This window comes from Mus musculus, chromosome 11, assembly GCF_000001635.26.
Source record: "Mus musculus strain C57BL/6J chromosome 11, GRCm38.p6 C57BL/6J".
NCBI classification, from domain to species: Eukaryota; Metazoa; Chordata; class Mammalia; order Rodentia; family Muridae; genus Mus; species Mus musculus.
Genome location: NC_000077.6, coordinates 50,803,077 through 50,828,383, shown reverse-complemented (window position 1 = coordinate 50,828,383; position 25,307 = coordinate 50,803,077). Strand labels below are relative to the sequence as shown.

General features: G+C 44.4%; 2 protein-coding genes across 3 annotated transcripts in view; one reads left to right on the top strand and one right to left on the bottom strand.

Annotated features, from left to right (window-relative positions):
- Positions 1–652: 652 nt before the first annotated feature.
- Zfp354c (zinc finger protein 354C) lies at positions 653–17,299 on the top strand. Its single transcript, NM_013922.4, has 5 exons — positions 653–805; positions 1,874–1,958; positions 10,449–10,575; positions 11,173–11,265; positions 12,391–17,299. Exons 2-5 carry the CDS (start codon positions 1,926–1,928, stop codon positions 13,818–13,820), a joined length of 1,683 nt encoding a protein of 560 aa, NP_038950.3. The 5' UTR covers positions 653–805; positions 1,874–1,925; the 3' UTR covers positions 13,821–17,299.
- A 3,511-nt stretch (positions 17,300–20,810) lies between these two features.
- Adamts2 (a disintegrin-like and metallopeptidase (reprolysin type) with thrombospondin type 1 motif, 2) overlaps positions 20,811–25,307 on the bottom strand; it is a 205,489-nt gene continuing 200,992 nt past the window's right edge. For both annotated transcript variants that reach the window (NM_175643.3, XM_011248901.1), the window contains one exon: positions 20,811–24,815. In NM_175643.3, the coding sequence (NP_783574.1) occupies positions 24,355–24,815 (461 nt within the window). In that variant the 3' untranslated portion in view covers positions 20,811–24,354. The remainder of the gene's footprint in view (positions 24,816–25,307) is intronic.

The window sequence follows — 25,307 nt, the reverse complement described above, 5'->3', positions numbered from 1 at the left end:
GAGAAAGTACCCAAGGAGCTAAAGGGATCTGCAACCCTATATGTGGAACAACATTATGAACTAACCAGTACCCCGGAGCTCTTGACTCTAGCTGCATATGTATCAAAAGATGGCCTAGTTGGCCATCACTGGAAAGAGAGGCCCATTGGACACGCAAACTTTATATGCCCCAGTACGGGGGAACGCCAGGGCCAAAAAGGGGGAGTGGGTGGGTAGGGGAGTGGGGGTGGGTGGGTATGGGGGACTTTTGGTATAGCATTGGAAATGTAAATGAGCTAAATACCTAATAAAAAATGTAAAAAAAATAAACTACAATGATTAGTGATGTGGGCTAGGGTTCTCCTAGAGTTTTGTTTTGTTTTACTTTTTTTGGTTTTAGTCTCGCTATGTAGTCCTGGCTGTCCACATGTAGTCAGTCAGGCTGGCCTGGTACCTATGGGTACCTCGCTCCTAAACCCTAAATTCCACTTTTGTCCTGTCACATCACTTCACCCTCCTAGCAAACAAGTCTGAGGGACTGACTGAGAGAGCAGGGACAGGCTTGCTGGATTTGCAGTGCAACACGACCCGACTCAGCTTTCAGAACGCGCCTGGCCCCGGTGCCTTCTGGGAGGTGTAGTCAGAAAAGACCTCAGGCATGCCGGGAGTAGTAGTTCTCTGGGGCTTCTCCCGGTGGCGGGGCTGCTCGCGGCGTTTTGGGGGGCTCCTGGTGGAGGTGATCCTGACTGTGCTAGGAGAGAGCGTCTGGGGCCGACATCCTCGAGACTGCTCGTGCTGAGAGTGGTGGGAGCGAGCGCCGGCGTCCGTGAGTGGGGTGAAGAGGGGCGACCGGGGCGTAGCGGGCGGTGGGCTTCCCGGCGAGCCCGGCGCGGCCTGGCGACTGCTCTGCGGCCTCAGGCTCGGGGATCTTTCTGCGGGTTTGGCCCTCCACGAAGCGTGGCTGGGACCAAACTGCGGATCCAGAGGCCTGTGCATCTTCTGTAGCATCTTAGCTATGCAGATCATAAAATCAACAGCCGATACCTAGCAGTCTAATCTAACTTAATGAATTAGCGCATCTAATAGCAAGTTACAGGCCCCTTGGCCCTTCATTGTGCCTATGGTGCAGAAGAAGAAACCAAGGCACATTGTGGCCCGAGAGTTCTCTGAGTCTTGATCGGAGCCTTAGACTGAAAGCAGAATTTCCTTCCCATTTGTGATGCTTGCTGTCTTGTCACTTTGGGCAGGCTGTGAACCTCCTGGCTGTCCACCTCAGCCACGTCGACAGCACAGCCCCACCTCTGCTGCACAGAGGACTGGTTCCAGGAATTCCCAAACAGCCAACACTTAAGTTCTTGCGGTAGACAGACACAGCATTTGCAGAGAGCTTGGACACATTATCCTTTGTACTTTAAATCAGTCCTGCCCAACCTTTTGACATTGCCACGAATCTTGTACAAGGTGCTAAAGGGTCTGTAGGTGGGTGTGGAGGGATCAGTGTAAGAAAGAAGAAGAGTGATTAATATACAGAAGGGATGTAGTTTTGGCAGGTTGGCTTTGTCAGTGTTCCTGTCATTTGGTACCATTATGGGTGGGTTTTAAAACTTAATTTATTTTCATGTGTGTATGTTTGTGTCTGTTTGTGTGTCTGTGCCCATGAGCACACAGTACCTAAGGAAGCCAGAGAGGATGTTGGATCCCCTGTAGTTACAAGTAGCTGTGGATAGCCCAATGTGGGTGCTGATAATCAAACTTCTTTGCGAACAAGGGAAGTGCTTTTAATCACACAGCCACTTCTCCAGACCCCTTTGTGGGTGGCTTTACCCTCCTGGCTCCAAGCCTTCCCTTTGTACCAGAATTCCTTACTACACCTTTTTTTTTTTTTTCTTCCCAGGCATATTTGGTCAGCACTCGGCTCTCCTTTGGCAGAAAAACTAAGAAGGGAAATGGCTGTGGATTTGCTGGCTGCCCGAGGCACAGTAAGTGAAGCTTGTCTTTGCATAAATTGCTTTCTGACTCAGATGTGGATGTGTTTCCATTTTCTGCCCCTGCCAATTTTTTCCCTTGCAAAATTAGCATTTAACAGGGGTATGCAAACTCCAGTTTGAAGCTGACCTGCAAAGAAAAGATACAAAAGCCTCCCTCCTCACACTTATCAAAGGATTCTGCCAGGCCCAGCACAGATGATAGCCACCACCTCATAAGACCTCCCAGGTGCTTTCTTTTTTTATACAGGGAGTCCTTCAGATGGAGTGCCTACCCCATTGTGTTAGCCAAAGACAGAGCTGTGAAGGTCTCCCTACCATTGGATCTCTCCTCTGGCTCAATCCCAGAATTCTCTCTTCTCCCTCATGTCCCATTTCCTAATTTCCTGCCTAAACCAAAGGCTTATTTATTATTTATTTTTTAAATTATTTCTATTTTTTATTTTATGTTATTTATTATATTATATTTTATTTATTATTATTATTATTTATTATCAACAGGTACCACATCCATACAGACATAAAACATAATTTAAAATATCTTCTGTGGCCTTCAGTTGCCAGGGAAATTTGGCCCTTTCTTTTGGGTTCTTAACTTCATTAATAAAAGAACCTAGACATGTACTCAGAAGCTTGAAGAAAATGTTATTAGAGGCTGAGAAAAATAACAGTTCAGGCAAGCAGTAAGTCTTGGCAGCTGCCAGGAGGAGTGAGATAGGAACAAGAAAGGCAGGTTCAGCAACGGAGATCAGCAGGCTCCTGATGGGCAAACTGTACATGTTAGGCCTGGTTCTTCCTCCCAGACCCATGCTCTCAGAAGTAAGACTGAGACTCAAAATATAGTTACACATACCTTGGCCATGTAGCTAGGCTCTGCTCTGAATAGATCATAACTAAAATAACCCAATTATTTTAACCTACGTTCTGCCACCTGGCTGGTTACCTGTGCTCAGGTACCATGTGTCTGTCTCCTCACATCTTTCCAAGTGGATCTCTCACCTGGCACTGTCCCAGAACTCTCTCCTCCCAGATGTTACACTTCCTATGTCCTGCCTAAGCCATAAGCCGTCAGATTTATTATTGACAGGTACTACATCCCACAGCAGACAGTTGTGTGGTGGGGGAAGTAGCTTTTGAGAATGGGTGAGAAACCCCAGAATGCCAAGGAAACCATGTTTAGGATTTTGGCCAAAAAGAAAAAAAGATAAATAAAAAGAAAAGTTACAGTTTTTGGAATAACTGAAAGTTGGGCAAGCTCCAAGGTGGCACTGCCCAAAGGCTTCTGGGAAGGCCGAGCACATTATTTCATTAAGGGATAATCACTCCTCCTTGTCTTTAGCCTGTCTTCAAGTGAACCAGAGTTTGGCGGTGAGAAGGTGGATAGAGGCAAACTCTGGCCAGGTGATTGACAGGCCCAGCTTAATTACCTCTTTAATTCTTTTGGAAAAACAATTATTTTTTTTATGTGTATGGATGTTTTGCCTGCATGTATGTCTGTGCACCATGTTGCCAGTTGCCCGTGAAGGCCAGAAGAGTTTGCCATATTCCCCTGGAACTGGAGTTATATATGGTTGTGAGACACTGTAGGTGCTGCGAATTGAAACTGGATCCTCTGAAAGAGCAGCCAGTGCTCTTTACCACTGAACCATCTCCCCAGCTCCTGGATTAACTTTTAAGGGAAGGACACAGTAGTTTGTAAAGTTCAGGCTGGCTTAGACTTGTCCCAGGGCTAGAAGTGGAGCGTGCATTCTCTTCACCAGAAGAAGGAATCTATTAATGAGCCTTAGTAAGGCCAGAGTATTCCCCCTTTTTCGTTGGATAGTTTAAATCCTGAGGAGGGGCAGAGTTGATGTTTGCCTTTGTAGTTTTACCAGAGGGATGGGAGGTGGGGCTTAAAGCCAGCGGAGCAGGATGGTTCTCTTGTTGTGTCAGGAACAGTTTGTGAACCCCAAAAGACCACCAAGGAGCCGTTTCCAGTGTAATAACATTAGGGTCTCTTTATTACAAGCTTGGGCTTGGACTATCCTCCCACCCAACTCTGACACAGCAGGACAGGAAGGGAAGGCAGAGCAGACTCGAACCCTCAGTGGGACAAGGTTTTATAGGAAATGGAAGTAAGTGAGGGAGGGTTTATCCTGACAAGTATATAACAGAATGTCCATTGTAAGCCGACAGGTGGGTGATCCGAAGCAAGACCGTATACATTCATGAACAGTGTGAAAGTACATCTGAAACAATCAGGCTAATCTTTGATTAACTGTTGCTGCTAGGAAGTAGCCAGGGAGTAACTCTGGCCAACGACAAGCCTCTGGGTCCTTCCTGGTATGTGGGTACAGCTTGAGTTCTGCTATAGTTAAGGGTTTATTTATTTGTTTTGTTTTGTTTTGTTTTTTTAAAAAGGAGGCCGGTCCCAAGATGGAGTAGGTTTGGCCTCTCGCTAATGCTGTTAATCCTTGTAACTCTGCCTGTTTCTCCCATAAGGTTAGTGCTACAGTAGTGACAAACACCAGCAGAATGCAGTGCGTAGCAGTTCCAGCTCAGGCCTGGGCTACTCTCTGTCCAAAGTGGGGATACTTCACGTAAGCTTTCTCATCCCAAGGTGGACAGTGGACAGATAGTCTTCATTTTAGGCAAGGCAAGTTATGGAAGAGTTTGTAATTGTAGTGTAGCTATTTCCTTCTGAACTGTAAGCACAAATAAACTCTTTCTTCTAGAAGTCACCTTGGTCGTGGTGTCTTATCACAGCATAGAAAATAAGACACCACTTCATAGGGTTACGGGAGGGAGCTCTTCTTGGTTGGGAAATAATGATAGCACATTATCCAAAGAGTATGTGAGGTGAGAGGTAATACCGCCATCTTGAAAAAGGGCAGTTTGCTGCATCTTCCAATTAAAAGTGCATGGTAACTTGGACCCAACTGCTCAGTCTATCTCAAGTGGTTCTCCACCTTCCTAGTGCTGTGACCTTTGATACAGTTCCTCATGTTGTGCTGACCCCCAGCCATAGAATTTCTTCATTGCTGCTTCATAACTGTAATGTTGCTGCTGTTATGAATTGTAATGTAAATACCTGGTATGCAGGTATCTCATATGTGATCCCCAACGTGGTCACAGCCCACAGGGTGAGAACCACTGGTCTATCTCAGAACTACAGGGATGCCTCTGCCAGAGAATGCTAGGAGAATGATCACTATGTAGTGTTTGTGACAACGTAAAAAGATGAATACTCATCTGCAGAGTGTGGAGACGGCTCAGTGGGTGAAGTGCTTCCTTCACGGGCTCGAGGACCTGAGTTCAGAGCCCCAGCATCCTCATAACACTGCGCACTAGAATGCTGGGAGGCAGGACGAGAGAAGCCTGTCTCACTGAGCAGCTGACCTTGTGAGCCAGCCAGCTCCAGGTTCAGTGAGAGGCTCGATCTCACAAAGGGAGAGAGCAATAGGGCAAGACACCCACCGCCTGCCTCTGGCCTCCACACACATGCACACTAGAAATACATGCATATGCGGATAGCATATATAAGCAAAGAATAAAGGTAAATTAAAAATAAAAATAAATTTTTTATCCATAAGGATCTGGTTACATAATTTACAGAATCTGAGGACTGAAATGTATTGTGCAGTTGAAATATATTGAAGCAGTTTTGTGAGAAAGAGGCTTTCATAAGAGTCACATGTCGCCGGGCTGTGGTGGCGCACGCCTTTAATCCCAGCACTTGGGAGGCAGAGGCAGGCGGATTTCTGAGTTCGAGGCCAGCCTGGTCTACAAAGTGAGTTCCAGGACAGCCAGGGCTATACAGAGAAACCCTGTCTCAAAAAACAAAAAAAAAAAAAAGAGAGTCACATGATGTCACTGTCATGTGTGTGAACCATGTATGTAGTCCATGTGTCTATAGCTTCCTAGTGACAATATTAAAGAAATACACAGTAGCAAGTAACTTGATGTTTTGTTTAATGCATTATATATCCAAATATCATTTTACATGTAATCAACATAAAATTATCGAGATACTGAGTGTGTGTGCAACTGCACGTGTGTATTTATGTTTACTGGTATGTGTGTATATGCGTGTGTAAACCAATCAATGAAGCATTTATATACACAGCACATCTCACTTAGAGTAGCCATGATTTGTGGTAATGACCTCTCGTGGCTGCAGCACATCATATTGAGCTGAAAAGTCACAGACAAATTACAAAAAAAACCAAAGCACAAAAATTTAAAAGCAAACCAAAAAATACGACACACAGAGAAGTAATGGCCATTGGCTTGTCATCAGAGTCACCAGAGTTCAGAAAAAGTCAAACGATGTTTCCTATGAAAGAAACTGTCACCTAGTCTGTATCCAGTGAAGACAGTCTTCAAGATGGAGGCAAAACAGAGACACTTCCAGACAGAAGGGAATTCGGCTTGTTTGTTGCCAGCAGAACAACAAATACTCAAAGAAGTTGTGGTAGCTAAAAAGGAAATTGTGCTGGCTGGGAATCCAGGCTAGAACATTAGAAAGGTAACTGTGTAAGTATGAGGGCCTCTTTAGAGGGCTCATAACTAAGATCCTGTACACAGGTCCAGGGATACTGGAGGAAGGCCTGGTGTGCTATTAAGGAAGATAAATCATAATGGAATCTTAGCCTCCTCATTCAGTCTTGCTGTGTTCTCTCCTTTGCCCTTAAATGAAAGCTATACAGGTGTATGCTTGGTACAGTCTCATAAACTGTACCAACTGGGAACATCTAGCAGCCATAGCATAAAGAAGAGATAATAATGTCCTGTGTGCTTATAAGTTTCTGGTATTCTCTGAAAGAATATGTTTGCTGTAGAGAAGAAATAAGGATGTATGCTATAATTCTTAGAAACTGCTGATAATTCAAAGAAGTGTACATTAGCTACTCTTCTGTGTTGCTAGGACAAAATTTCTGACAGAAGCAACTTAAAAGAGAAAGAACTTATTGGCTCATGGCTTTAGGGACTACAGTCCATCATGGCAGGAAAAGGAACACTGGAGCAGATTGGACTAGGACAGTGGTAATGTTCACTACAGCTTGTTCACATCTCGATAGGTCAGGAAGCCGAAAGCTCTAACTGAATCAGAAATGTGTTTCCTCCCAACCCACCCCAGTGACCCATTTCTGCTGGTTAGACCACAGTTCCAAAAGGATGCAATCTCTAGGCTGGGCACCAAGGGAGTGTTCAGATACGCAAGTATGTGAAGACAGCTCACATCCAGGCCTTCAAGGTATAATGTTGAAGTTACTTTAGAAATTTAGTTGGATTCTGACTGTTCTTGGTTCCTGGGGACTGGTCCTAGGCCCTCATGTTTACCACGCAAGTGCTTTGCCACTGAGCTCTCTCTTTAGCCCTAAATGGTGACCTGGAATAACTCAGGGGCTGAGTGTGTAGTTCATGGGCAGAGCACGTGTTTGACCTGACTGAAGCCCTGGGTTTCATCTCCAGCACTGAAAAAAGATCTGAAAGAAAGGAACAAAAAACGCATAGAAAAATCATGAGGATGATAAAAAATTAATGAACGATTGCTTTCCCCTAACCACAAACACCAAGGAATAATTAGGAAGTGTCCCAGGTGTTTCGTGTATATCCTGCATAGGTGTATACATGTACAAAACTTTTCAAAAGATTGTTGTATAGCTTGCCTTTTGATATGAATCAGTAGTATTTAAGATAAAGTCTGGTGCCAGGGGTACAAATTTACCTCATTTTTGTTTAATGGCTGTATGTATTTCATGTAACATGTATATTATCATATGCCAATCCATTGCCTTATTAGTAGACACATACATTAATTAAATTTTTACCTCTATGTTGTTGGTTTTGTTTTGTTTTGTTTTTTCTTTTCTGTGCAGCAGTTTACCACAGATTCAGTGTTTAAAACAGCACACATTGGTTGTCTTACAGTTCTGGAAGTCAGAAGTCTTACACTATTTTATAATGCAGCCGTCCACAGGGCTGGTTCTTTAGATACCAGGAGGGAAAATCTGTTTCCTTGTCCTAGCAGTTAGTTATGCCACAGCTTCTGTGACAACGTGGGCCTCTCTTACAGCCGAGTCTTCCTAGTAAGGACCATCGTCAGCACAGCTCTACCTGCGTGTTAATCTACATAGCAGCTCATGTCTCAGTCCTCTAGGTAAACAGAATTACAGAGTCCCTTTCCTTGTGCATTCACAGGTCCTGTAACCAGTGTGCCAGGAACTGTTACAGTAGAAATAATTAACGTTGCACTCAGCACCCAGAGGAATGTCTCTGCCTAGTACTGATATTGTTCCTTGAAGCGGAGTCCGCCCCAGTGGTAGAAGTGCAAGGCTAAAGTGACATGGCCTCCCCATGTTGATGGATTTTCAGTAAAATACTCACCCACAGTTTTGTTCCAAAGCTCACTGCTTTCATGTGCAATAATAACAATCTCTTTTCCTGTGCCGGGCAGTGGTGGTGCACGCCTTTAATCCCAGCACTCAGGAGGCAGAGGCAGGCGGATTTCTGAGTTTGAGGCCAGCCTGGTCTACAAAGTGAGTTCCAAAGCAGCCAGGGCTACACAGAGAAACTTGTCTTGAAAAAAACAGGAAAAAAAAAAAAAGAATCTCTTGTTCTGCCTTGCACTCTCTCATATTTGGGAGCTGTTTCCTTTGGAAGAAATCACTTTGCTATCTATCTATCTATCTATCTATCTATCTATCTATCTATCTATCTGAGACAGGGTTTCGGAGCTGGCGAGATGGCTCAGTGGTTAAGAGTGCCGACTGCTCCTCCGAAGGTCCTGAGTTCAAATCCCAGCAACCACATGGTGGCTTACAACCATCCATAAAGAAATCTGATGCCCTCTTCTGGAGTATCTGAGGACAGCTACAGTGTACTTACATATAATAAATAAATCAAAAAAAAAAAAAGAAAAAAGAAAAAGAGAGAGACAGGGTTTCTCTGTATAGTCCTGGGTGTTCTGGAACTTACTGTATAGACCAGGCTAGTCTGGATCCACCTGCCTCTTCCCCGGGACTAAAGGCATGCACCATCACGCCAGACTGAAATTACTTTCTTAATGACTATTTGGCACATACATAGTTTTGCAAACCCTGCAGTTTTTTTGATTTTCGTATTGAATAGAAACCCATCCTAGTAGCTCTGAAGTCTGTTTACTTGAACTCAGTACCTGGTTTTACCACTTTCTCCCAGGGTTCTCCTAGGAAGGTTACTTAACCTGTCCATTTAGCTTTTGATTGTGGCTGTATGAGCCATAATACAAATGTGGGGTCAGAGGACAACTTGTGGGAATTGGCTCCCTTCTACCACGTGCTCAGGAAGGACCAAACTCAGGTTGGCAAGGCTTGGCAGCAAGTGCCTTTACCTACTCAGCTAACCTGCTAACCTAGGTCATTTAACTGTTCTAGACCTAGTTTTCCATTTGTAAAGTACTTTAACTGTAGCCTCCTCCCTAGAGGGTTTTCATAACATTTAAAGGAGACTGTACATGCCAAGTTCCTACCATCATTCCTAACATACTTTTTTTTTTTTTAAGATTTATTTATTCATTATATGTAAGTACACTGTAGCTGTCTTCAGACACTCCAGAAGAGGGAGTCAGGTCTCATTATAGATGGTTGTGAGCCACCATGTGGTTGCTGGGATTTGAACTCTGGACCTTTGGAAGAGCAGTCGGGTGCTCTTACCCATTGAGCCATCTCACCAGCCCCTTATTTTTTTTAAAGATTTATCTATTATTATACATAAGCACACAGTAGCTGACTTCAGATGCACCAGAAGAGGGAGTCAGATCTTATTACGGGTGGTTGTGAGCCACCATGTGGTTGCTGGCATTTGAGCTCAGGACCTTCTGAACAGCAGTCAGTGCTCTTACCCATTGAGCCATCTTGCCAGCCCCCTAACATACTTATTAAACAATCTTTCTTTTTTTTTCTGTCCAGGGATTTCTTCCTGTTGGTTGGTATTTTCCTCAGCTTCCCTACATTGCTCTACATGTGTTCTGATTTATATTGTTACCCTTTCTCTTATTTAGATTTTGACTGAGAGAAGGCTGTGCCTGCTTAGAACTCTTTAAAATTCTAGGTGTAGATTTTTAAAAGTATTTATTCATTTTATATATATGAGTATGCATGCTGTAGCTGTCTTCAAACACACCAAAAGAGGGCATCAGATCCCATTACAGATAATTGTGAGCCACCATGTGGTTGCTGGGAATTGAACTCAGAACCTGTGGAAGAGGAGTCACTGCTCTAAACCACTGAGCCATCTCTCCAGCCCCTCTGGGTTTGGATTTTATATCCTACTGCCAGGGATTTTAATGCCCAAATCCCCACAGCTTTGATTCTAGCAGGTTCTCAATAAATACTTGTTTACTTAAATAATTAACTATTTCCATAAAAGAAATGATTCAAAATTCTTAGTATTCTGAGATAGTTTTAGTTCTTGGTATGTACCCGTTGTCTGGGGTAAGCAGGAATGGGTTTGCTGTTCCAGGAGCCTGTGACCTTCAGGGATGTGGCCGTGTCCTTCAGCCAGGATGAGTGGTTGCACCTGGACCCTGCTCAGAGAAGCCTGTACCGAGAGGTGATGCTGGAGAACTACAGCAACCTGGCCTCGCTGGGTAAGAGGCTTGCTGGGTAAGGGGTTAAGACTCTGCCGTGGAAGCACGTGACCCCTACCTGCTACCTGGCTTTGCCGGGAAAGGGTTTTTTCTCTAATGAACAGTCCAGTAGAAGATATCTTGAAGCTGCTTCTTTGGCTCAGAATCCTCTGTTTTCCATTCCATTATGCTGCAGAGAAAAATCAAATCTCTGTGGAGTTGCAAGTTCACTTTTTCTCTTGACATCTTTTGTGTTCCTGACTTTCTTTGCCCTTCCTTGTACCCTACCGTCAGTCTGTGTACTGCCTGGGGCCAGTGAGTAAATCCCAGTTCAGAATCTGAACTTCGTAGAAGGCATTTAGATGTTAAACACTGTACAGGAATGTCCTGTCTGAGAGAAGTCTATTTCTAGGACCGTGCGTTAATTTTGAGTTGGTCCTTCCTTCTTGCTCTATGCCCTAAATCTCCAGTGTCCCCCTGGGAAGTGAGTTACCTGTGTGTCCCACCTTGCAAGACTGAACTTCTCTGCTTTCTAGGTCAGGTGAGTAATATATGAAGTGGCTCTGGGATTGCTCTTCAGGCCGTTCATCCCAACTCCATTCTCTTTCCCATGAGCAGGGTTTCAGGCTTCAATACCTCCTGTGATTGGCAAGCTGCAAAAAGGGCAAGATCCCTGCATGGAAAGAGAAGCCCCTGAAGACACCTGCCTAGGTGAGTGAGCCGTTGGAAAATGGAGACACAGAAATCTACCTGAGCATGTCAGGAAAGGACAGTGGCACAGTGATGTTTTTGTGACTAATGAGCCCCGTGGAGATGCTTAGGGCCTCTTGTGTTTAAGTGGATAGCTTGTTGACGTGCAGCCATCTAAATGCAATGTTCATCTATTTTCAGTTACGGATCGAGTAAAGAAAGCTTGGCGTTTCTTAACGTGAACAAAGCTAAATCGTTTCATGTAGAGTTACAGCTAAACTTGAGGTGGGGACACTCTAGAACAAATTGACTTCATAGACTTACAGATTTGCATAAGATTCCTACAAAGAGAATGCAGTCTTCTGGTGCCAGCTTACAGAGGAAATGAATAAGTCATTTCTCCTCTGGCCTAACAGAAAGGTGGGAAGGGGCGAGAGAGAGCAAGAAAGCATGCCGTTCTTTCAGCCTGAGGGGAGAGGGGTGCACATGGCTGGCCCGTGCTATAGTTTTTCATTGTGATTGATGTGTTGAACTTGCGTCTATTGTAATATTTAACATCAACTTTTTTTAATATTTAATATTTAATATCAAACATCAACTTTTTGACAGACCACTTTCCCCTTTCACAGACTGTGATGAAATTACAGTTGAGTGTGAAGTCACAATTTTAAGAAAAACAATCAATATCTGTGGGGTTCAGAGGGCCATGAGGGGAAATGCAGTGACCGTGACTGAGAAACAGGAAGCAGAGGGTGCTGCCTGCGTGTGCAGGGTGCTGCCTGCGTGTGCAGGGTGCTGCGTGTGCAAGGTGGGAAGGAGGAAACAGAGACTCCTGGTGCTTAGCCTCAGCTTGTCCCTTCACAACGTTCCATACGACCTTAAGTGGTCTGCTCTGTCCCTCCCTGTCTGGAGTTCCTGTTCTCTAGAACTACAGTCTCCTCAGCTTCAGGACTGCTTTGTCTAGTTTATCCTCATACCCTGCTCCTCAGCCCATTTACCTCTGATCATCCCACTTCCCTCCAGATCCAGGTCCATGTTTGGGATCAGGCTGCACCAATCCTCTTTTCCCTGTTACTGCCAATCTCGTCGGCTTTCTGATGTCTCTATTCTAGCAAAGGAAGAATTAATTCTTCCAATTCTTTTCAGATTTCGAGATTTGGCCAGAGATAGAAGCATTGCCACCCAAACAAGATGTTCTTACTAAAGAGACATCACATGGGCTGATAAAGAATGGATCCACTAAGTGTGTTTACTGGAAAATCAGCTTTGGAGAGCTTGTGAAAACTGAGTGCCGAGATATAGCACAGGAGCAAGAAAAGAAAGTGCATGGGCCAGGGGCAGAGTCACCCAAGGAAACCACCAGTGAAGACGGAACTCCCACGGGCTTCGAGCCGGAGAAACCCTTGTTCATTAGTAAAGCACTTGTCTCACAAGAGGGTGATCCTACAGAAAGTGTTCCTGCTACGTATCACACTTCAGAGAAAGATTTACCACAGGATTTTGATCTAATGAGAAGCTTTCAAATGTACCCAGGACAAAAACCTCATGTCTGCAGTGAATGTGGCAAGGGTTTCACCCAAAGCCTTCATCTTCTAGAGCACAAGAGGCTTCACACTGGGGAGAAGCCGTACAAATGCAGCGAGTGTGGGAAGAGCTTCAGCCATAGATCCTCCCTCCTGGCTCACCAGAGAACCCACACCGGAGAGAAGCCGTACAAGTGCAGCGAGTGTGAGAAAGCCTTCGGCAGCAGCTCCACTCTCATCAAACACCTGAGGGTGCACACCGGAGAGAAACCTTACCGCTGCCGGCAGTGTGGGAAGGCCTTCAGCCAGTGTTCCACCCTCACTGTACACCAGAGGATTCACACTGGGGAAAAGCTCTATAAATGTGCCGAGTGTGACAAGGCCTTTAACTGCAGAGCAAAGCTCCACAGACATCAGAGAATCCACACAGGGGAGAAGCCATATAAATGTGCTGAGTGTGGGAAGGGCTACAGTCAGTTTCCATCCCTAGCCGAACACCAGAGACTCCATACTGGCGAGCAGCTTTGCCAGTGTTTGCAATGTGGGAGAACCTTTACACGTGTGTCTACCCTTATCGAACACCAGAGAATTCATACTGGACAGAAACCATATCAATGCAACGAATGTGGGAAGACTTTCAACCAGTATTCCTCCTTCAATGAACATCGGAAGATTCATACCGGGGAGAAACTTTACACATGTGAAGAATGTGGGAAAGCCTTTGGCTGTAAATCAAACCTTTATCGGCATCAGAGGATCCATACTGGAGAGAAACCCTATCAGTGTAACCAGTGTGGAAAGGCCTTCAGCCAGTATTCATTCCTAACTGAACACGAGCGAATCCATACTGGAGAGAAGCTCTACAAGTGTATGGAGTGTGGGAAAGCCTATAGTTACAGGTCAAACCTTTGTAGACACAAAAAAGTCCACCTTAAGGAAAGGCTGTATAAATGGAAAGAATATGGGACACCCTTTATCTATGGCTCATCCCTTACTCCATATCAGAAATTTCTGAAAGGAGACAAGCCTGAGAACTTTAATTCATCGCTGTGATCCAAGACAGCAACCAGAAGAGTAGTGAGTAGAATGCAAATCAAAATAGAGTCATCTTTTTTACTTGTACAGCAAATAGTTACCACTAGTCATGGACAGTGGATGCACAAAGAATGCTGACATCAGCAATTTAAGGACTATTACAAACAATGTTAAAAATTCGTAGAAAAAGTTTGAAAGGCCTCATTTAAAAAACAAAGCGCATGAGTAACTGTTGCATATAAGCATTGTTTCATGAGAGGGCCATCTCTTTCTAAGAGCTTCTGTGTTATGATTTTTCTTTTTAAGATAGTCTTTGATGTAGTTAATAATGTGAAGAATCGTGGGGACTCAGTCCCTAAAATGGTGAGCTGTTATAGGGAGAAGTCCTTTTCATAAGGAGCCACTACAGAGGAAAAGAATACTTTGACTTGTTGTGTATCAACAATAAAGCTCTTTATAAATTGCCCCTTATACAACATACCTGTGTGTATGTATGCATTTATATTCAGATCTACACATAAAGGACTTTTATGTATATATGGCCATGTCACCTAACAATGGGGATACAGTTAGAAAAGGCTTCATTAGGCACTTTCATGTTTATAGGAACATCATTGCATTTGCATAGCCCTAGATAGTCTGGGTCAGCCAATCAATGTGATCTCTTGAGGTGATCAACATACCATAATTTAAAAAAAAAGTTTTTTGAGGTTATAATTACAACATTTCTCCCTTCCCTTTCTCCAAACCCTCCTATACACTCCTCCCCACTCTCCTTCAAATCCATGGCCTCTTTTCTTACTAATTGTTATGCATGCATATATCCATACTTTTTTATAGTAAGGGTTTTTATTGATTGGCTTGTTTATTTTAGATAGAGTTTCACTATGTAGCCTAAGATGGCCTTGAACTCATTATGTAGAGCAGGCTGGTTTTGAACTTGCAGTCTTCCTGCATCAGCCTCCCACGTACTGGGATCAGAGGCATGAGCCATCATGCTTGGTGTAAATTTTATTAGTAGAATGTGTATACTCTAAGGATAAAAGTATAGTATAGCAAATGAGTAAGCTGGTAATGTAGTTTGTCACCATCACCATGTGTCATGTACTGTATATAATTGCGTGTGCCGTGATGTCTGGCTGCCTGCACAGAGGGTTTGTTTGCACAAATGGGCAATGCATTGTGCCTAAAGTGCTATAATAGTTAAAGAGTCACGACAGCTCTTATGTAATCGGACAAGTAGGAATTTTCCAGACCAGCTGTAGTCTGATGAGACCACTCTAACATATGTTGTCATTGGCTAAAACATCCTCATAGGCAAATGGCTGTATGCACACACTCACATATATGTACATACATGTGTGTGCCAAAGTGGATACATAACACATGCAAAGAGTTTAGGACTTTTTTTTCTCTCCATAGCCCTTAATGATTAAAAAAGACTCAGTTTACTAATTTAGAATTTACTGTTTCAAATTAAAAATTTCCCTCAGGGGCGACTTCTTTCTGACTCCCCTATATCTGTAGTGGGCTCTGGTGTAGGATCTAGCTGAATAGAGTCTTACAGTACTATAGAAGTTGGTCTGAGCAGACAGGTGGGCAGTCTGTCATCCAAACAATATATTACGTATTGTAGAAGGCCATTGTTAACAAGAGTCTCCTGCTATGAACCTGTTTGCATTTTAGAATCAGAGAAACTTTTAATTTATAACCTTTTAAGAATCGAGGTCTTCAGCTCTGATAATCTATGATAGTTATAGGTTCATTTCTATCCTCAAGGCTCAAGAACACTAATTGTTTTGTAACCTGTTCAAATATTTTTGCTAGTAATGTAATCAGTTATCTTTAGTTTCTCCTAGCTTTGGTCTTAGTAGTGGAGTTGAGAACATGCCCCCTTCCTTCTATCTCTGATTCTATACCTGCTTCTATAACTACTTAAATTCTCAAAGCCAGCGACAGCCCAGATGGAGGTATCGCTTTGGTATGTTTCCGTGTGTGGTTGCCTTTTTATTACACAGCTTTTAATATTTTTTTTCCTTGTAGTGCTGACGACTGAATCCAGGGCCTTGTGCATGCTCAGGAGGTGCTCTCCCACTGAGCTGTGTCTGCAGCCCTTAGGATTTCAGTATAAAGTTGCAGATGAATATTTTATATTAGACAATCTACTCATTACCTTAATATTTTATAACTACCCTAGACCTAGTTCCTTTTATCTTTGACTTATCCCACTGGTTTGTCACTTTAGAATTACTCCAGGAGCATTAATCAGACCCTTCTGTCTGAGCAAAATATTAGAATTAAGCAGGCATTCAGCACTTAATTGACTTCTTTTGTCTCATCAGTAGTTGTATGTGTTTAAATGTATTTGCAGGAAAAATAAGACTTGAAGGGAGCCTCTGAGTGTCTTCTTGTCCCTAGTGAGCATGCTCAGTGCCCAGTGTTTGATTCACAAATGCCATTTGCCTCCAGAGGGACTCAGGCCTCCTGGAAGAAGTGAACAGTGGCACGTTTGCAGTGAGAGGGGAAGGCAAGTGCACAGAGAGGATAGTTCTGTGTTAGGACATCATTTTAGGGTTATTGATATGAGTAGACACAGGGACTAACTTGAAGGTGCATCCTTTGATCAAACTTTAAGACACTTCAAACAAAATACTCATGACAGGGTTGGATATAATATTTTCTAAAGGTTATGGGGGGAAAAGCTTTTTATAACATTTGAAGAAAAGCATCCTTTAAATATATACAAAGCAATAACAAAAGCCTTTTAGCAACTGTCATTGTCATTAAATCTAGCAAAAAGTTGATTGATGGTAAAGCCTATTTCATGAAAGACAATTAAGGAACATTTCCTCATCCCGAGAGTACAGCTCTGAGTCGCAAGAGACACATCTGCTTTCATCCTGAGATCTGGCAGGCAGAAGTCCCCTCCTGAGCAGCAGCCACTGTAGCTTCTCATGAGGCCGCAGAAGCACATTTTACTATTTATGACATACTGCCAAAACCAGTTAGCGAGCATCTATGGAAATCTCTTCTCTAGACATACCTTTCTGCTTACAAAGAATTGAGAGTAACATGTTAGATTATATGGTAATCTAGAGTTTGAGACATTGGAGATGATAATTAAGTTGTACTTTTCAAATAGCCAATATGTTGGAACAAAAAGATGCCTGAGACAGCCACATGCAAGGTGTGATCTTTTATTGAGAAATAAAGTCAGAAAAAAAAAAAAAACCCTGTAAGACGTTTGAGGGATCTTTAGGAGAAATACAAAGGTGAGAATAGGTGTCAGATAACGTGGTATGGTTACTTTTCGTAGACGAGGTAAAAGTATTGGGTTTATATTTCCCTACCATATGCATGCAAAAGTTTAAGTTGACAAGTCATAATGTCTGCAGCTTATTTTAAATTGAAACTGATCAGTGACTGTTGAATTGTGATCACCCCTTAAACTTGTCTGTACCTATGTTTAAATGTAATAAAAATTGAGGCAAAAATGATTTATAAAGTGGTGAATGTGAGCTTTTTGTTTCAGGCTTAGAGAAACTGGGTTGAGAGTTCATCCTCTATGGGAATATTTGTCATCATAGAAATGGCGGATTGGCTCCCTTTTAAATGGAGTAAGCATACCCTGCTTTCTCTCACATTGAATGCAACTAATACTCAGGCCAGCTGTTAGGATACCCTGAAAAATAATGACAGCAGATTAAAGAAGGAAACTCATTTGAATCAAAGCATCGGGCACTTTGGGCATCTCCATAGGGTATGGTGGTGGCTGAATAGGCCAGTCACGTCTTTAAGCACTGGCCTCTGACCAGAAGAACCATGAGCCAACAGTGGTCAGCAAGGTCTTCATGACTTTATTTTTTTAATGTTTCTCTCTACTTGCGCTTGAAGGTGGATGTATTCCCATGGCATGAGTCAGAGGGAAGAACCTGAAGCCTTAGGTTTATAATCAAAAGGTCAGGAGGAGACTCTTGGGATAGAGTGTATCAAAAAAAAAAAAAAAAAAAAAAAAAAAGAAGCTCAAGAAGTGATTTGCAGACTTGTCCATTTGATCGTGGTGGTCATCATGGTCCATGTGTACAAAGCTCTCACTCTAGCTAGTACTCCGTTCGTGTTTGCGTTTTCCAGAGATACAGAACCAACAGAATTCAGTCTGTATTTAAACAGAACTCATTAGATTGGCTCACATGATAGAGCTGGAGTAGTCCAGCAATAGCTGTCTCACTCCAGAGAGGCTGAGAACCCGGTCTAATACTCAAGGCCTGGAGGATTCCTGGGCAGCCACTGGTATTTAGTCCTCATTGGAGAATCCCACATGCTTTCAAGCAAGCTAACCTAGTCTTGCATATGCAGCAGCAAACACGATGTCCCAAATACGATGAAAGGTGAGGACTGGCCGTGAGGTCCTCTGACCTCCATATGCAGGTTGTGGCTTGCACTCACACGTGTGCTCCCCACCCCCACCTCCTCTCAGAAAAAGCCAAACCCACTCCAATTTCTCTTGAGACTTCTTTAGTCCAAGAATAATTTAGAAATGCATTGCTCAACCTCAAAGGACTGAAGACATTCCCAGCTGATTTCTAATTTATTTCAGTTTTTGGGCTAATAGTTTGTATTATTTCTATTCATTATTTGCTGAGATGTGTTTTGAGGTTCAGAATGTTGCTTGTTGTGGTAAATATTTTATTGTCAGTTTAGGAAGATATAGTCATATATTCTCCGTCTCCCATCTCTTGTTTTGAGTTTTACATCTCTGTCGTCTTTGGACTCTGATAATCTTCCTGTAAAATCTCAGACTTCTAGTTGCTGAGTCCTGGACTCCGACTTCAGAAGGCTTTCTTACCTCTCCTATCCAAACACTAGCCAGGCCTGACCCTGCTAACCTTCCAGATGAGATTGGACACATTCAGGATAGCATGGCCATAGACTATCCTCTTTTCCTTATCACTACAGAAGAGACTGGAATGAGCTGGACGTATCTATCTCATATCTCATATCATATGATCATATCCTAGTTAAAAAGTTTCCAGTAACACCTTGCTCTTGGACACAAGCCTTTGTTTCAGAGTCCAAGTTGGGACATATTTTAAAATGCCAACCTTTTCCCTCCCTGCTAGTAATACAAGGAGATTTTTCTTCTGCTTTCTCTGTTTTAGTTTCCCTTCCTGAAACAACTCAGTGGAGAAGGATTTATTGTGGCTCACAGTTCAGGGTACTGTCCATCACGGTATGGAAGTCAGGGTGGCAGGAGCTTGAAGCAGCTGCTCACATCAAATCCACACACAGGAAGCAGAGAGCAGTGAATGCCAGTGCTCTGCTCACTTGCTCCTTTCCAGACAGTTCTGGATTCCAGCCAAAGTAATACTCTCAAGATGGGTCCTCCCGCAATTAGCCCAGTGAACAGTCCCTCAAAGACACGCTTACAGACTAAATAGTCTCCCACAGATCTGCCTGGAGAGATGGGGAGTGGGAGTCGGGGAGCACGTGGCCAGAAGGAAGACAAGAAAGAGGACAAAAACAATGAGTACACAAGAAGGAACGTATGACCTTGGTGTCAATAAGGATATTGATGGGAGAATGTTAAACTGATCTGGGTGTAGGAGCACACGCCTATAATCCCAGCACTTGGGAGGGAGAAGCAGGTGGATTTCTCTCCAGTTTGAGACCAGCCTGTTCTACATAGTGAGCTCTGGACTATTCAAAAGACAAGGGCTGGAAAGATGGCTAAGCGTGATTGCTGCTCTTCAAGTGGACCCGAATTTGGTCCCCAGCACTCAAAACCAGGAGGTTCACAACCATTTGTACCTCTAGGGCCAGGGAGGGGGTATCTGATGCCTTTTTTTGACTTCTGTGAGCAGCCTCACACACGTGTCATTCACTCACATACATAAATAAAAATCTTTTAAACCTGGTATTAAAAACTTTACTACAGTTAGCACAAAGTGCCTAGATGTGGTAAATCTAAAAGCAAGGGGATAGATGGGTCATTACGCACTCTGCCAGAGACAGGTCACACAGTCCTACAACTTCAAGGGGGGGGGGGCCTCTAACGGTCATTTCTAGAAGTAAAATTGGTCACCTTATCATTGGATGACATTACCAAGGAGTCAGTATCAACTGAACATTTCTGCGTGTCCCAAAGTGACCCTCAAAATAGTGAAACGACCTGTGGTTTTACAAAAGAGACAGAAATAGAAACTAAAACCTACAATCAGGGATTATTATTAAGATTTATCAAGTTAATATCAAGAGATAGTATGAAGCTAGGAATTATTAGCATAACAAATTTGAGCTTTTGAAATATGGGGCACTCCTGGTGTGTGGCACCCAGCAGCTGACAACTTTGTACTTGCATGGCCCTGCTAGAGTTCTCACACAAGTAGACAGAGGAATCTGCCTTTCAATCCCTCCCCAGCCAACTCCCCAACACAGGGAGAGAGAATGGCATTTTCTTTGGAAGTGCAGTACTGCTTACGGGTTGGCTGACTAAATTTTAAAAACACACACACAAGACTCTAAGTTAAATTCAAATTCCAGAAACATTTCAAATTATCTTTTCAGTCCGTCTCTTACTCATACTACAAAGCGTCCCTTGTTTCTCTGGAATTCAAATTTAGCTCAGTGCCTAGTGTTTTCTCCTGGAGACCCTAATTATAGGAACGAGGATAGTGATGATTGGGCTGGACTCTTCCCTAAGTCATACCCCATGAGAAGCTGGAAGGATGATCGGGCTGGGGGCTCTTCCCTAAGTCATACCCCATGAGAAGCTGGAAGGATGATCGGGCTGGGGGCTCTTCCCTAAGTCACACCCCATGAGAAGCTGGAAGAGGACGCTTCTTCCCCACCATGGGCTGCTGACTTGAGCAGCCACAGTCAGAGCTCCTGGATGTCCCGCTACCCCAGGAACCTGGGGCCCATTCCCAAGATTCGCTTGCCAGTGTAACACATCTCTCCTGCCCAACTTTATGCTGGGGATGAGTGCAGTCAAGGTAACAAACAAGGTCATGATTTGCAAAACCACAGACACTTTAATAAGTTACGAAAATAAGGAGTCAGTTTTTGCTATACAGAACGAAAATGCATCGATGGCTGTTGTCAGATAAAATTCTGTGATTTAAGTTGAGCACCGTGTTTGGCCCCCACTTGGCAGCCACGTGTCACACAGGAGTAAATAGAGTCAGAATGTTACCTCAGACCAACATTGGTACTAAGCACCATTTATATACTTAAAACAGACCAAGAAAGAAAACTTGTAAAATACAAATGAGAGGCTTATATACAAGATTCCACGGGGTTTCCGAAAGGGCCTCTTTAAATGTGGCCTGACCTCCCTGGGAATGAAGAACGACTCCCAGGTGCCTCATATTTTTCTGGGTGATGCAGGACAGTCTGGGTGACTACGTCGTGCCGGAAACCTTCAGAGGACACCTACCTGCCTTCAGAGGACACCTACCTGCCTTCAAAGGACACCTACCTGCCTTCAGAGGACACCTACCTGCCTCTGAGGAACACCCCAGAAATAAGAGCTTCATGGGAAGCTGAGGGTTGTTTCCAAGCATTCTCCAAACCATCCTCCCATGCTCGGGCATGCGCAGCTTCTCTGAGCCCAGTGGACACTGTGTTCCTTAGCCACACGTGTATGAGCACCACTAACTCTGGAGAGGCCTCGCGGTACATGGCCCAACGCACCAAGGATGTTGTCTCCCTCAAGGCTGTCTTGCTGGGGCTGTCCCATGTGGGGCTTCTGTGATTTGCTAGGATCTGACAATGGAGTGTTACTATCCCACAGCCCTTAGAATGGGTAAACTCAGTCATCCCAACTAGTACTAGTCCAGAACATTTCCTCTACATTCTACCACAGACTCAAACAAGAAGTACTCAGTTCTTTAGCCCAGGAGTAAACCCTGCTGACCTGGATTCAACAAATGCGGGCCAGCCATGGGATTCACTCCCAGCTTACAAGGGGGAAGGAGAACAGAATTGCTCTCAACCACATACCAGGAGGGGTAGTAAAGGGACATTTCCCAGTTTGGTTCTTTGGGAGCTGGAGCAGTGCAGGGTCGGGTGGGGGCAGAGGAATGGATGGTAAGAGGGTCTGGCTACCTTCTGGGAGGAAGGTTAAGCACCATCTTTATCTGGTGTCTATGCTCTGACTTCTTTCCATAGATCATTCACACAGACACCTCTCCCCAGCGCGCGCGCGCGCACACACACACACACACACACACAAGTTCACACAAGCATACAGAGCACCTCAAAATTTAATGGAGGAGCAGCCACAATGGTGTCAACCCAAGTCTCAGCACCCTAAATTCTGCGAAGGGCTGGGGAATGTCAATAAGGAAGATGAATCTTAGATCTACAGTTGATGAGGACACAGAGGAGAAGCCTTAGAATTCTGGCCAGGCTGGGCCCAGCTAGAGCACTAACATGCCCTTAGGTCTTACTAAGGTGTGGGGCACTGGAGTAGCATGCTCACAAAATGCCAGCAAATACGCCTTTGCCCACCACCCTCCTGTCACCCTTCCCTTCCTCCCTCCCATTTTCCTCCCATTCATATCTGGCTCACTGTAGTGTCTATTCCTGGTTGTCAACTTGACTATATCTGGAATGAACTACAATCCAGAATTGGAAGGCTCACCAGTGACCCTTATCTGGAGGCTAGAAGATAGAAGTTTCTGACCTGGATCTTGGTATGGAGATCTTGAGGCATAGTGGCTATGCACTCCAGAAGATTAAGACAGCGGGATCTCTGAGTTCAAGGTCATTGGGATTAAAGGTGTGGTGGCACACACCTTTAATCTGGGCTACACCTTCTGCTGGAGGCCATATAAGGACATTGGAATAAGGGAGTTGCCTCTCTCGCTCTTTGGCCTACTTGCCATGTGGAACTGAGCAACTGCTAGATCCTTGGACTTCCATTCACTACTGAACCATTGTTGGGAATTGGACTACAGACTGTAAGTCATCAATAAATTCCTTTACTATATAGAGACTATCCATAAGTCCTGTGACTCTAGAGGACCCTGACTAATATACTCACCAAACACCATTCTACCCCAAACAAAAGTCATCTGAGCTTCTAAAGAAAAAGGTAAAGTGGGGCTCCCACCTCCCACCCTGTACGTCAGATTGCAGACCAGATTGCCACGTTCTAGAACATCTAAAGGTTGGAGGTGGGCAGGGGCAAGGTCAGACCATAGGCAAAACCCATTCTCGGAACCTGAGGCCCCACAGCCTGGCAATCTACCACCATGGTGGCAGAACTGGGACTCTAGGAAAGAGAGAGTCCTGGTTCTTGGACCACATGTTGGGTCATCCCAGCAGAGTGGATGACTCCATCATTCTTCCTCACTGGGTCTTTTAGCCCAGGCTATCAGAGAAGAATAGTGCGACTCTTCTACCACAGCCATGGGTAGGGGCAGCAAGTAAGGCCATGGTGAAGTGGAGAAGAGAGAAGTGGTCCTTGCCGCCTTTGACCCAATGGCTCTTGTTCAGAACTGCCCTCGAATCCCCCCATTACAGAATCTCATCAATTTCCTGGAAAGAACTAGATAGATGCACAGCCCCTGCTCAGCAGAGATCAAAACACCGCACACATTTTGAGCACCAGGTTTTGAAACTGCACCAGGTAGTTAGTAGTTAAAACGGAAACCTGTGGTTGGAGCCAGGTGGAGCTAGACCTGAAATTCCTGGGTGACCTCAGCCCCACAACTTAAAGGATTCTGAGGACAGGAAACAGAGGTATCTGGAAGTGCAACCTATGACAAGGCTCGGCTTGTAGGGAAGCTATATGTCACACTGGCAGCCATGGCTAAAGCCCACCAACAGCTCTAGGTGGGCTTTCTTCTCTGATTGATCAGAGCCCTATACTACTGGTTACCACACTTATCCTATCCTCTGCCTGGCCCTTGGGGTTGGTTTGACTCATGACCTCCACTTAGTTGTACTCAACCTGGCAATTGATCTATAAATAAAACACTATGTCACCTGTCACCTAAGAGTCCCCAGCGGTCTCATCTCTTTGTCTGGGGACTGGTCATCATCAAGGAAATGAAGGTTCTCAACCATTGCTTAGTAAGTTGGAGCAAAATTTTTCTCTCTGGGAGTCATCCCCCTTGACCTCCCATCATTGATAAGAAACTAGGGAACTTGAATATTCCTGTCCACTCTCCACTTAAGATCACCGCAAGATTTAGGTCATTCCTTTTTTTTTTTCTTTTTCTTTTCTTTTTGGTTTCTCGAGACAGGGTTTCTCTGTGTAGCCCTGGCTGTCCTGGAACTCACTTTGTAGACCAGGCCGACCTCGAACTAAGAAATCTGCCTGCCTCGATTGAGGTCATTCCTAACCTGGAAAATACATGTTAGGCTGATTGTCACATGCCCCCACCCACCCCAATATATTCTTTTGTACCATTTTCCATGCATTCCAAACCTTCTTGGAAGCAGGGTTTTTGGCTTCATTTTCCACAAACACAGGATTTGCTAACTTGGGGAATATATCTATAAGCAAGGGGAAAGGCTGTTGATGCGAATCTTTCTATTTTTATTAGAACTTTCCCGGCTTCTCTTTCCTCTGCACTGCATTAATGAGCTCCTGGATTCTTTGGTTCCTTGTCTTTACATACAGGCTTGGCCGTCGAGGGATCAGGTTAGGAGACGGGACCTCTTCATCCACACCATGGATTTTGTAGGGGACATCCACAGCATTGGTTTCTGGGTGATCTTCAGTGGCATTGGTGCTAGAGACATTGAGGGGAGCCTCCAAAGGAGGCCCCGGAGAAGGCTGCACCTGTGTAGCTACAGTGGGCCCCGGGAGTGTGGGCATGAACACATCGATGTCATTGTGCTTCCCGGGAGGAGGCTCCACACCTCCGTCCTCTGTGTTGCTGAGGTTTCGGGGCGGGTTGCAGGACTTGCAGCAAAGCTTGTTGTAGCTGGGGATGGAGCAGTAGCGAGACAAGACTTCCATCCTACAGAACATTGACTTGTCGCCTTGGCACTGGTCCTCTGAAAGACAAGAGTGGGAGAAATAACCAAGGGACAAGGTGAGGGGGAAATGTACCCACCGCCGAGTGCAGGTGCAGATTGCTGGAGGAGGCGTGTGACAGAGTCCAGAGGCAGCACAGAGGCAGTGAGCTGGTGTGGAGAGTCAGGATAATTGCGGTGTCTGCGTCTCTGAGCAGGGCAGCAGCCACAGACCCCCACCTGGACTGCGCCCCTCCTGCGAGCAATCCCCAGCTGAACCCACTTTTCCGGGCTGTCTCAAAAGTTGAAACAGAAACGGAACCTTTCTGCTCTTAATAGAGACTCCAAGTTCAGCCTCACGGATGGGACTTCGCTAGATCTTCACACAACACCTCAGTGGAACCTCAGTGTAGTTTGTGGCAGGACTTGACTCTATGGTCATCTACAAGTAGTAACTATAACAAAATTCAACCTAAAAGAACCAGCTCCTAAAATCGAACACAGCCCTTCAACTGTAGCCTCACTGTGTGCCAC

Coding starts and splice junctions, on each gene's coding strand:
- Zfp354c (NM_013922.4), top strand. CDS start 1,926: ATGGCTGTGGATTTGCTGGCTGCCCGAGGCACA. Junction 1,959..10,448: donor TGCTGGCTGCCCGAGGCACA/GTAAGTGAAGCT, acceptor TTGCTGTTCCAG/GAGCCTGTGACCTTCAGGGA. Junction 11,266..12,390: donor CCCTGAAGACACCTGCCTAG/GTGAGTGAGCCG, acceptor AATTCTTTTCAG/ATTTCGAGATTTGGCCAGAG.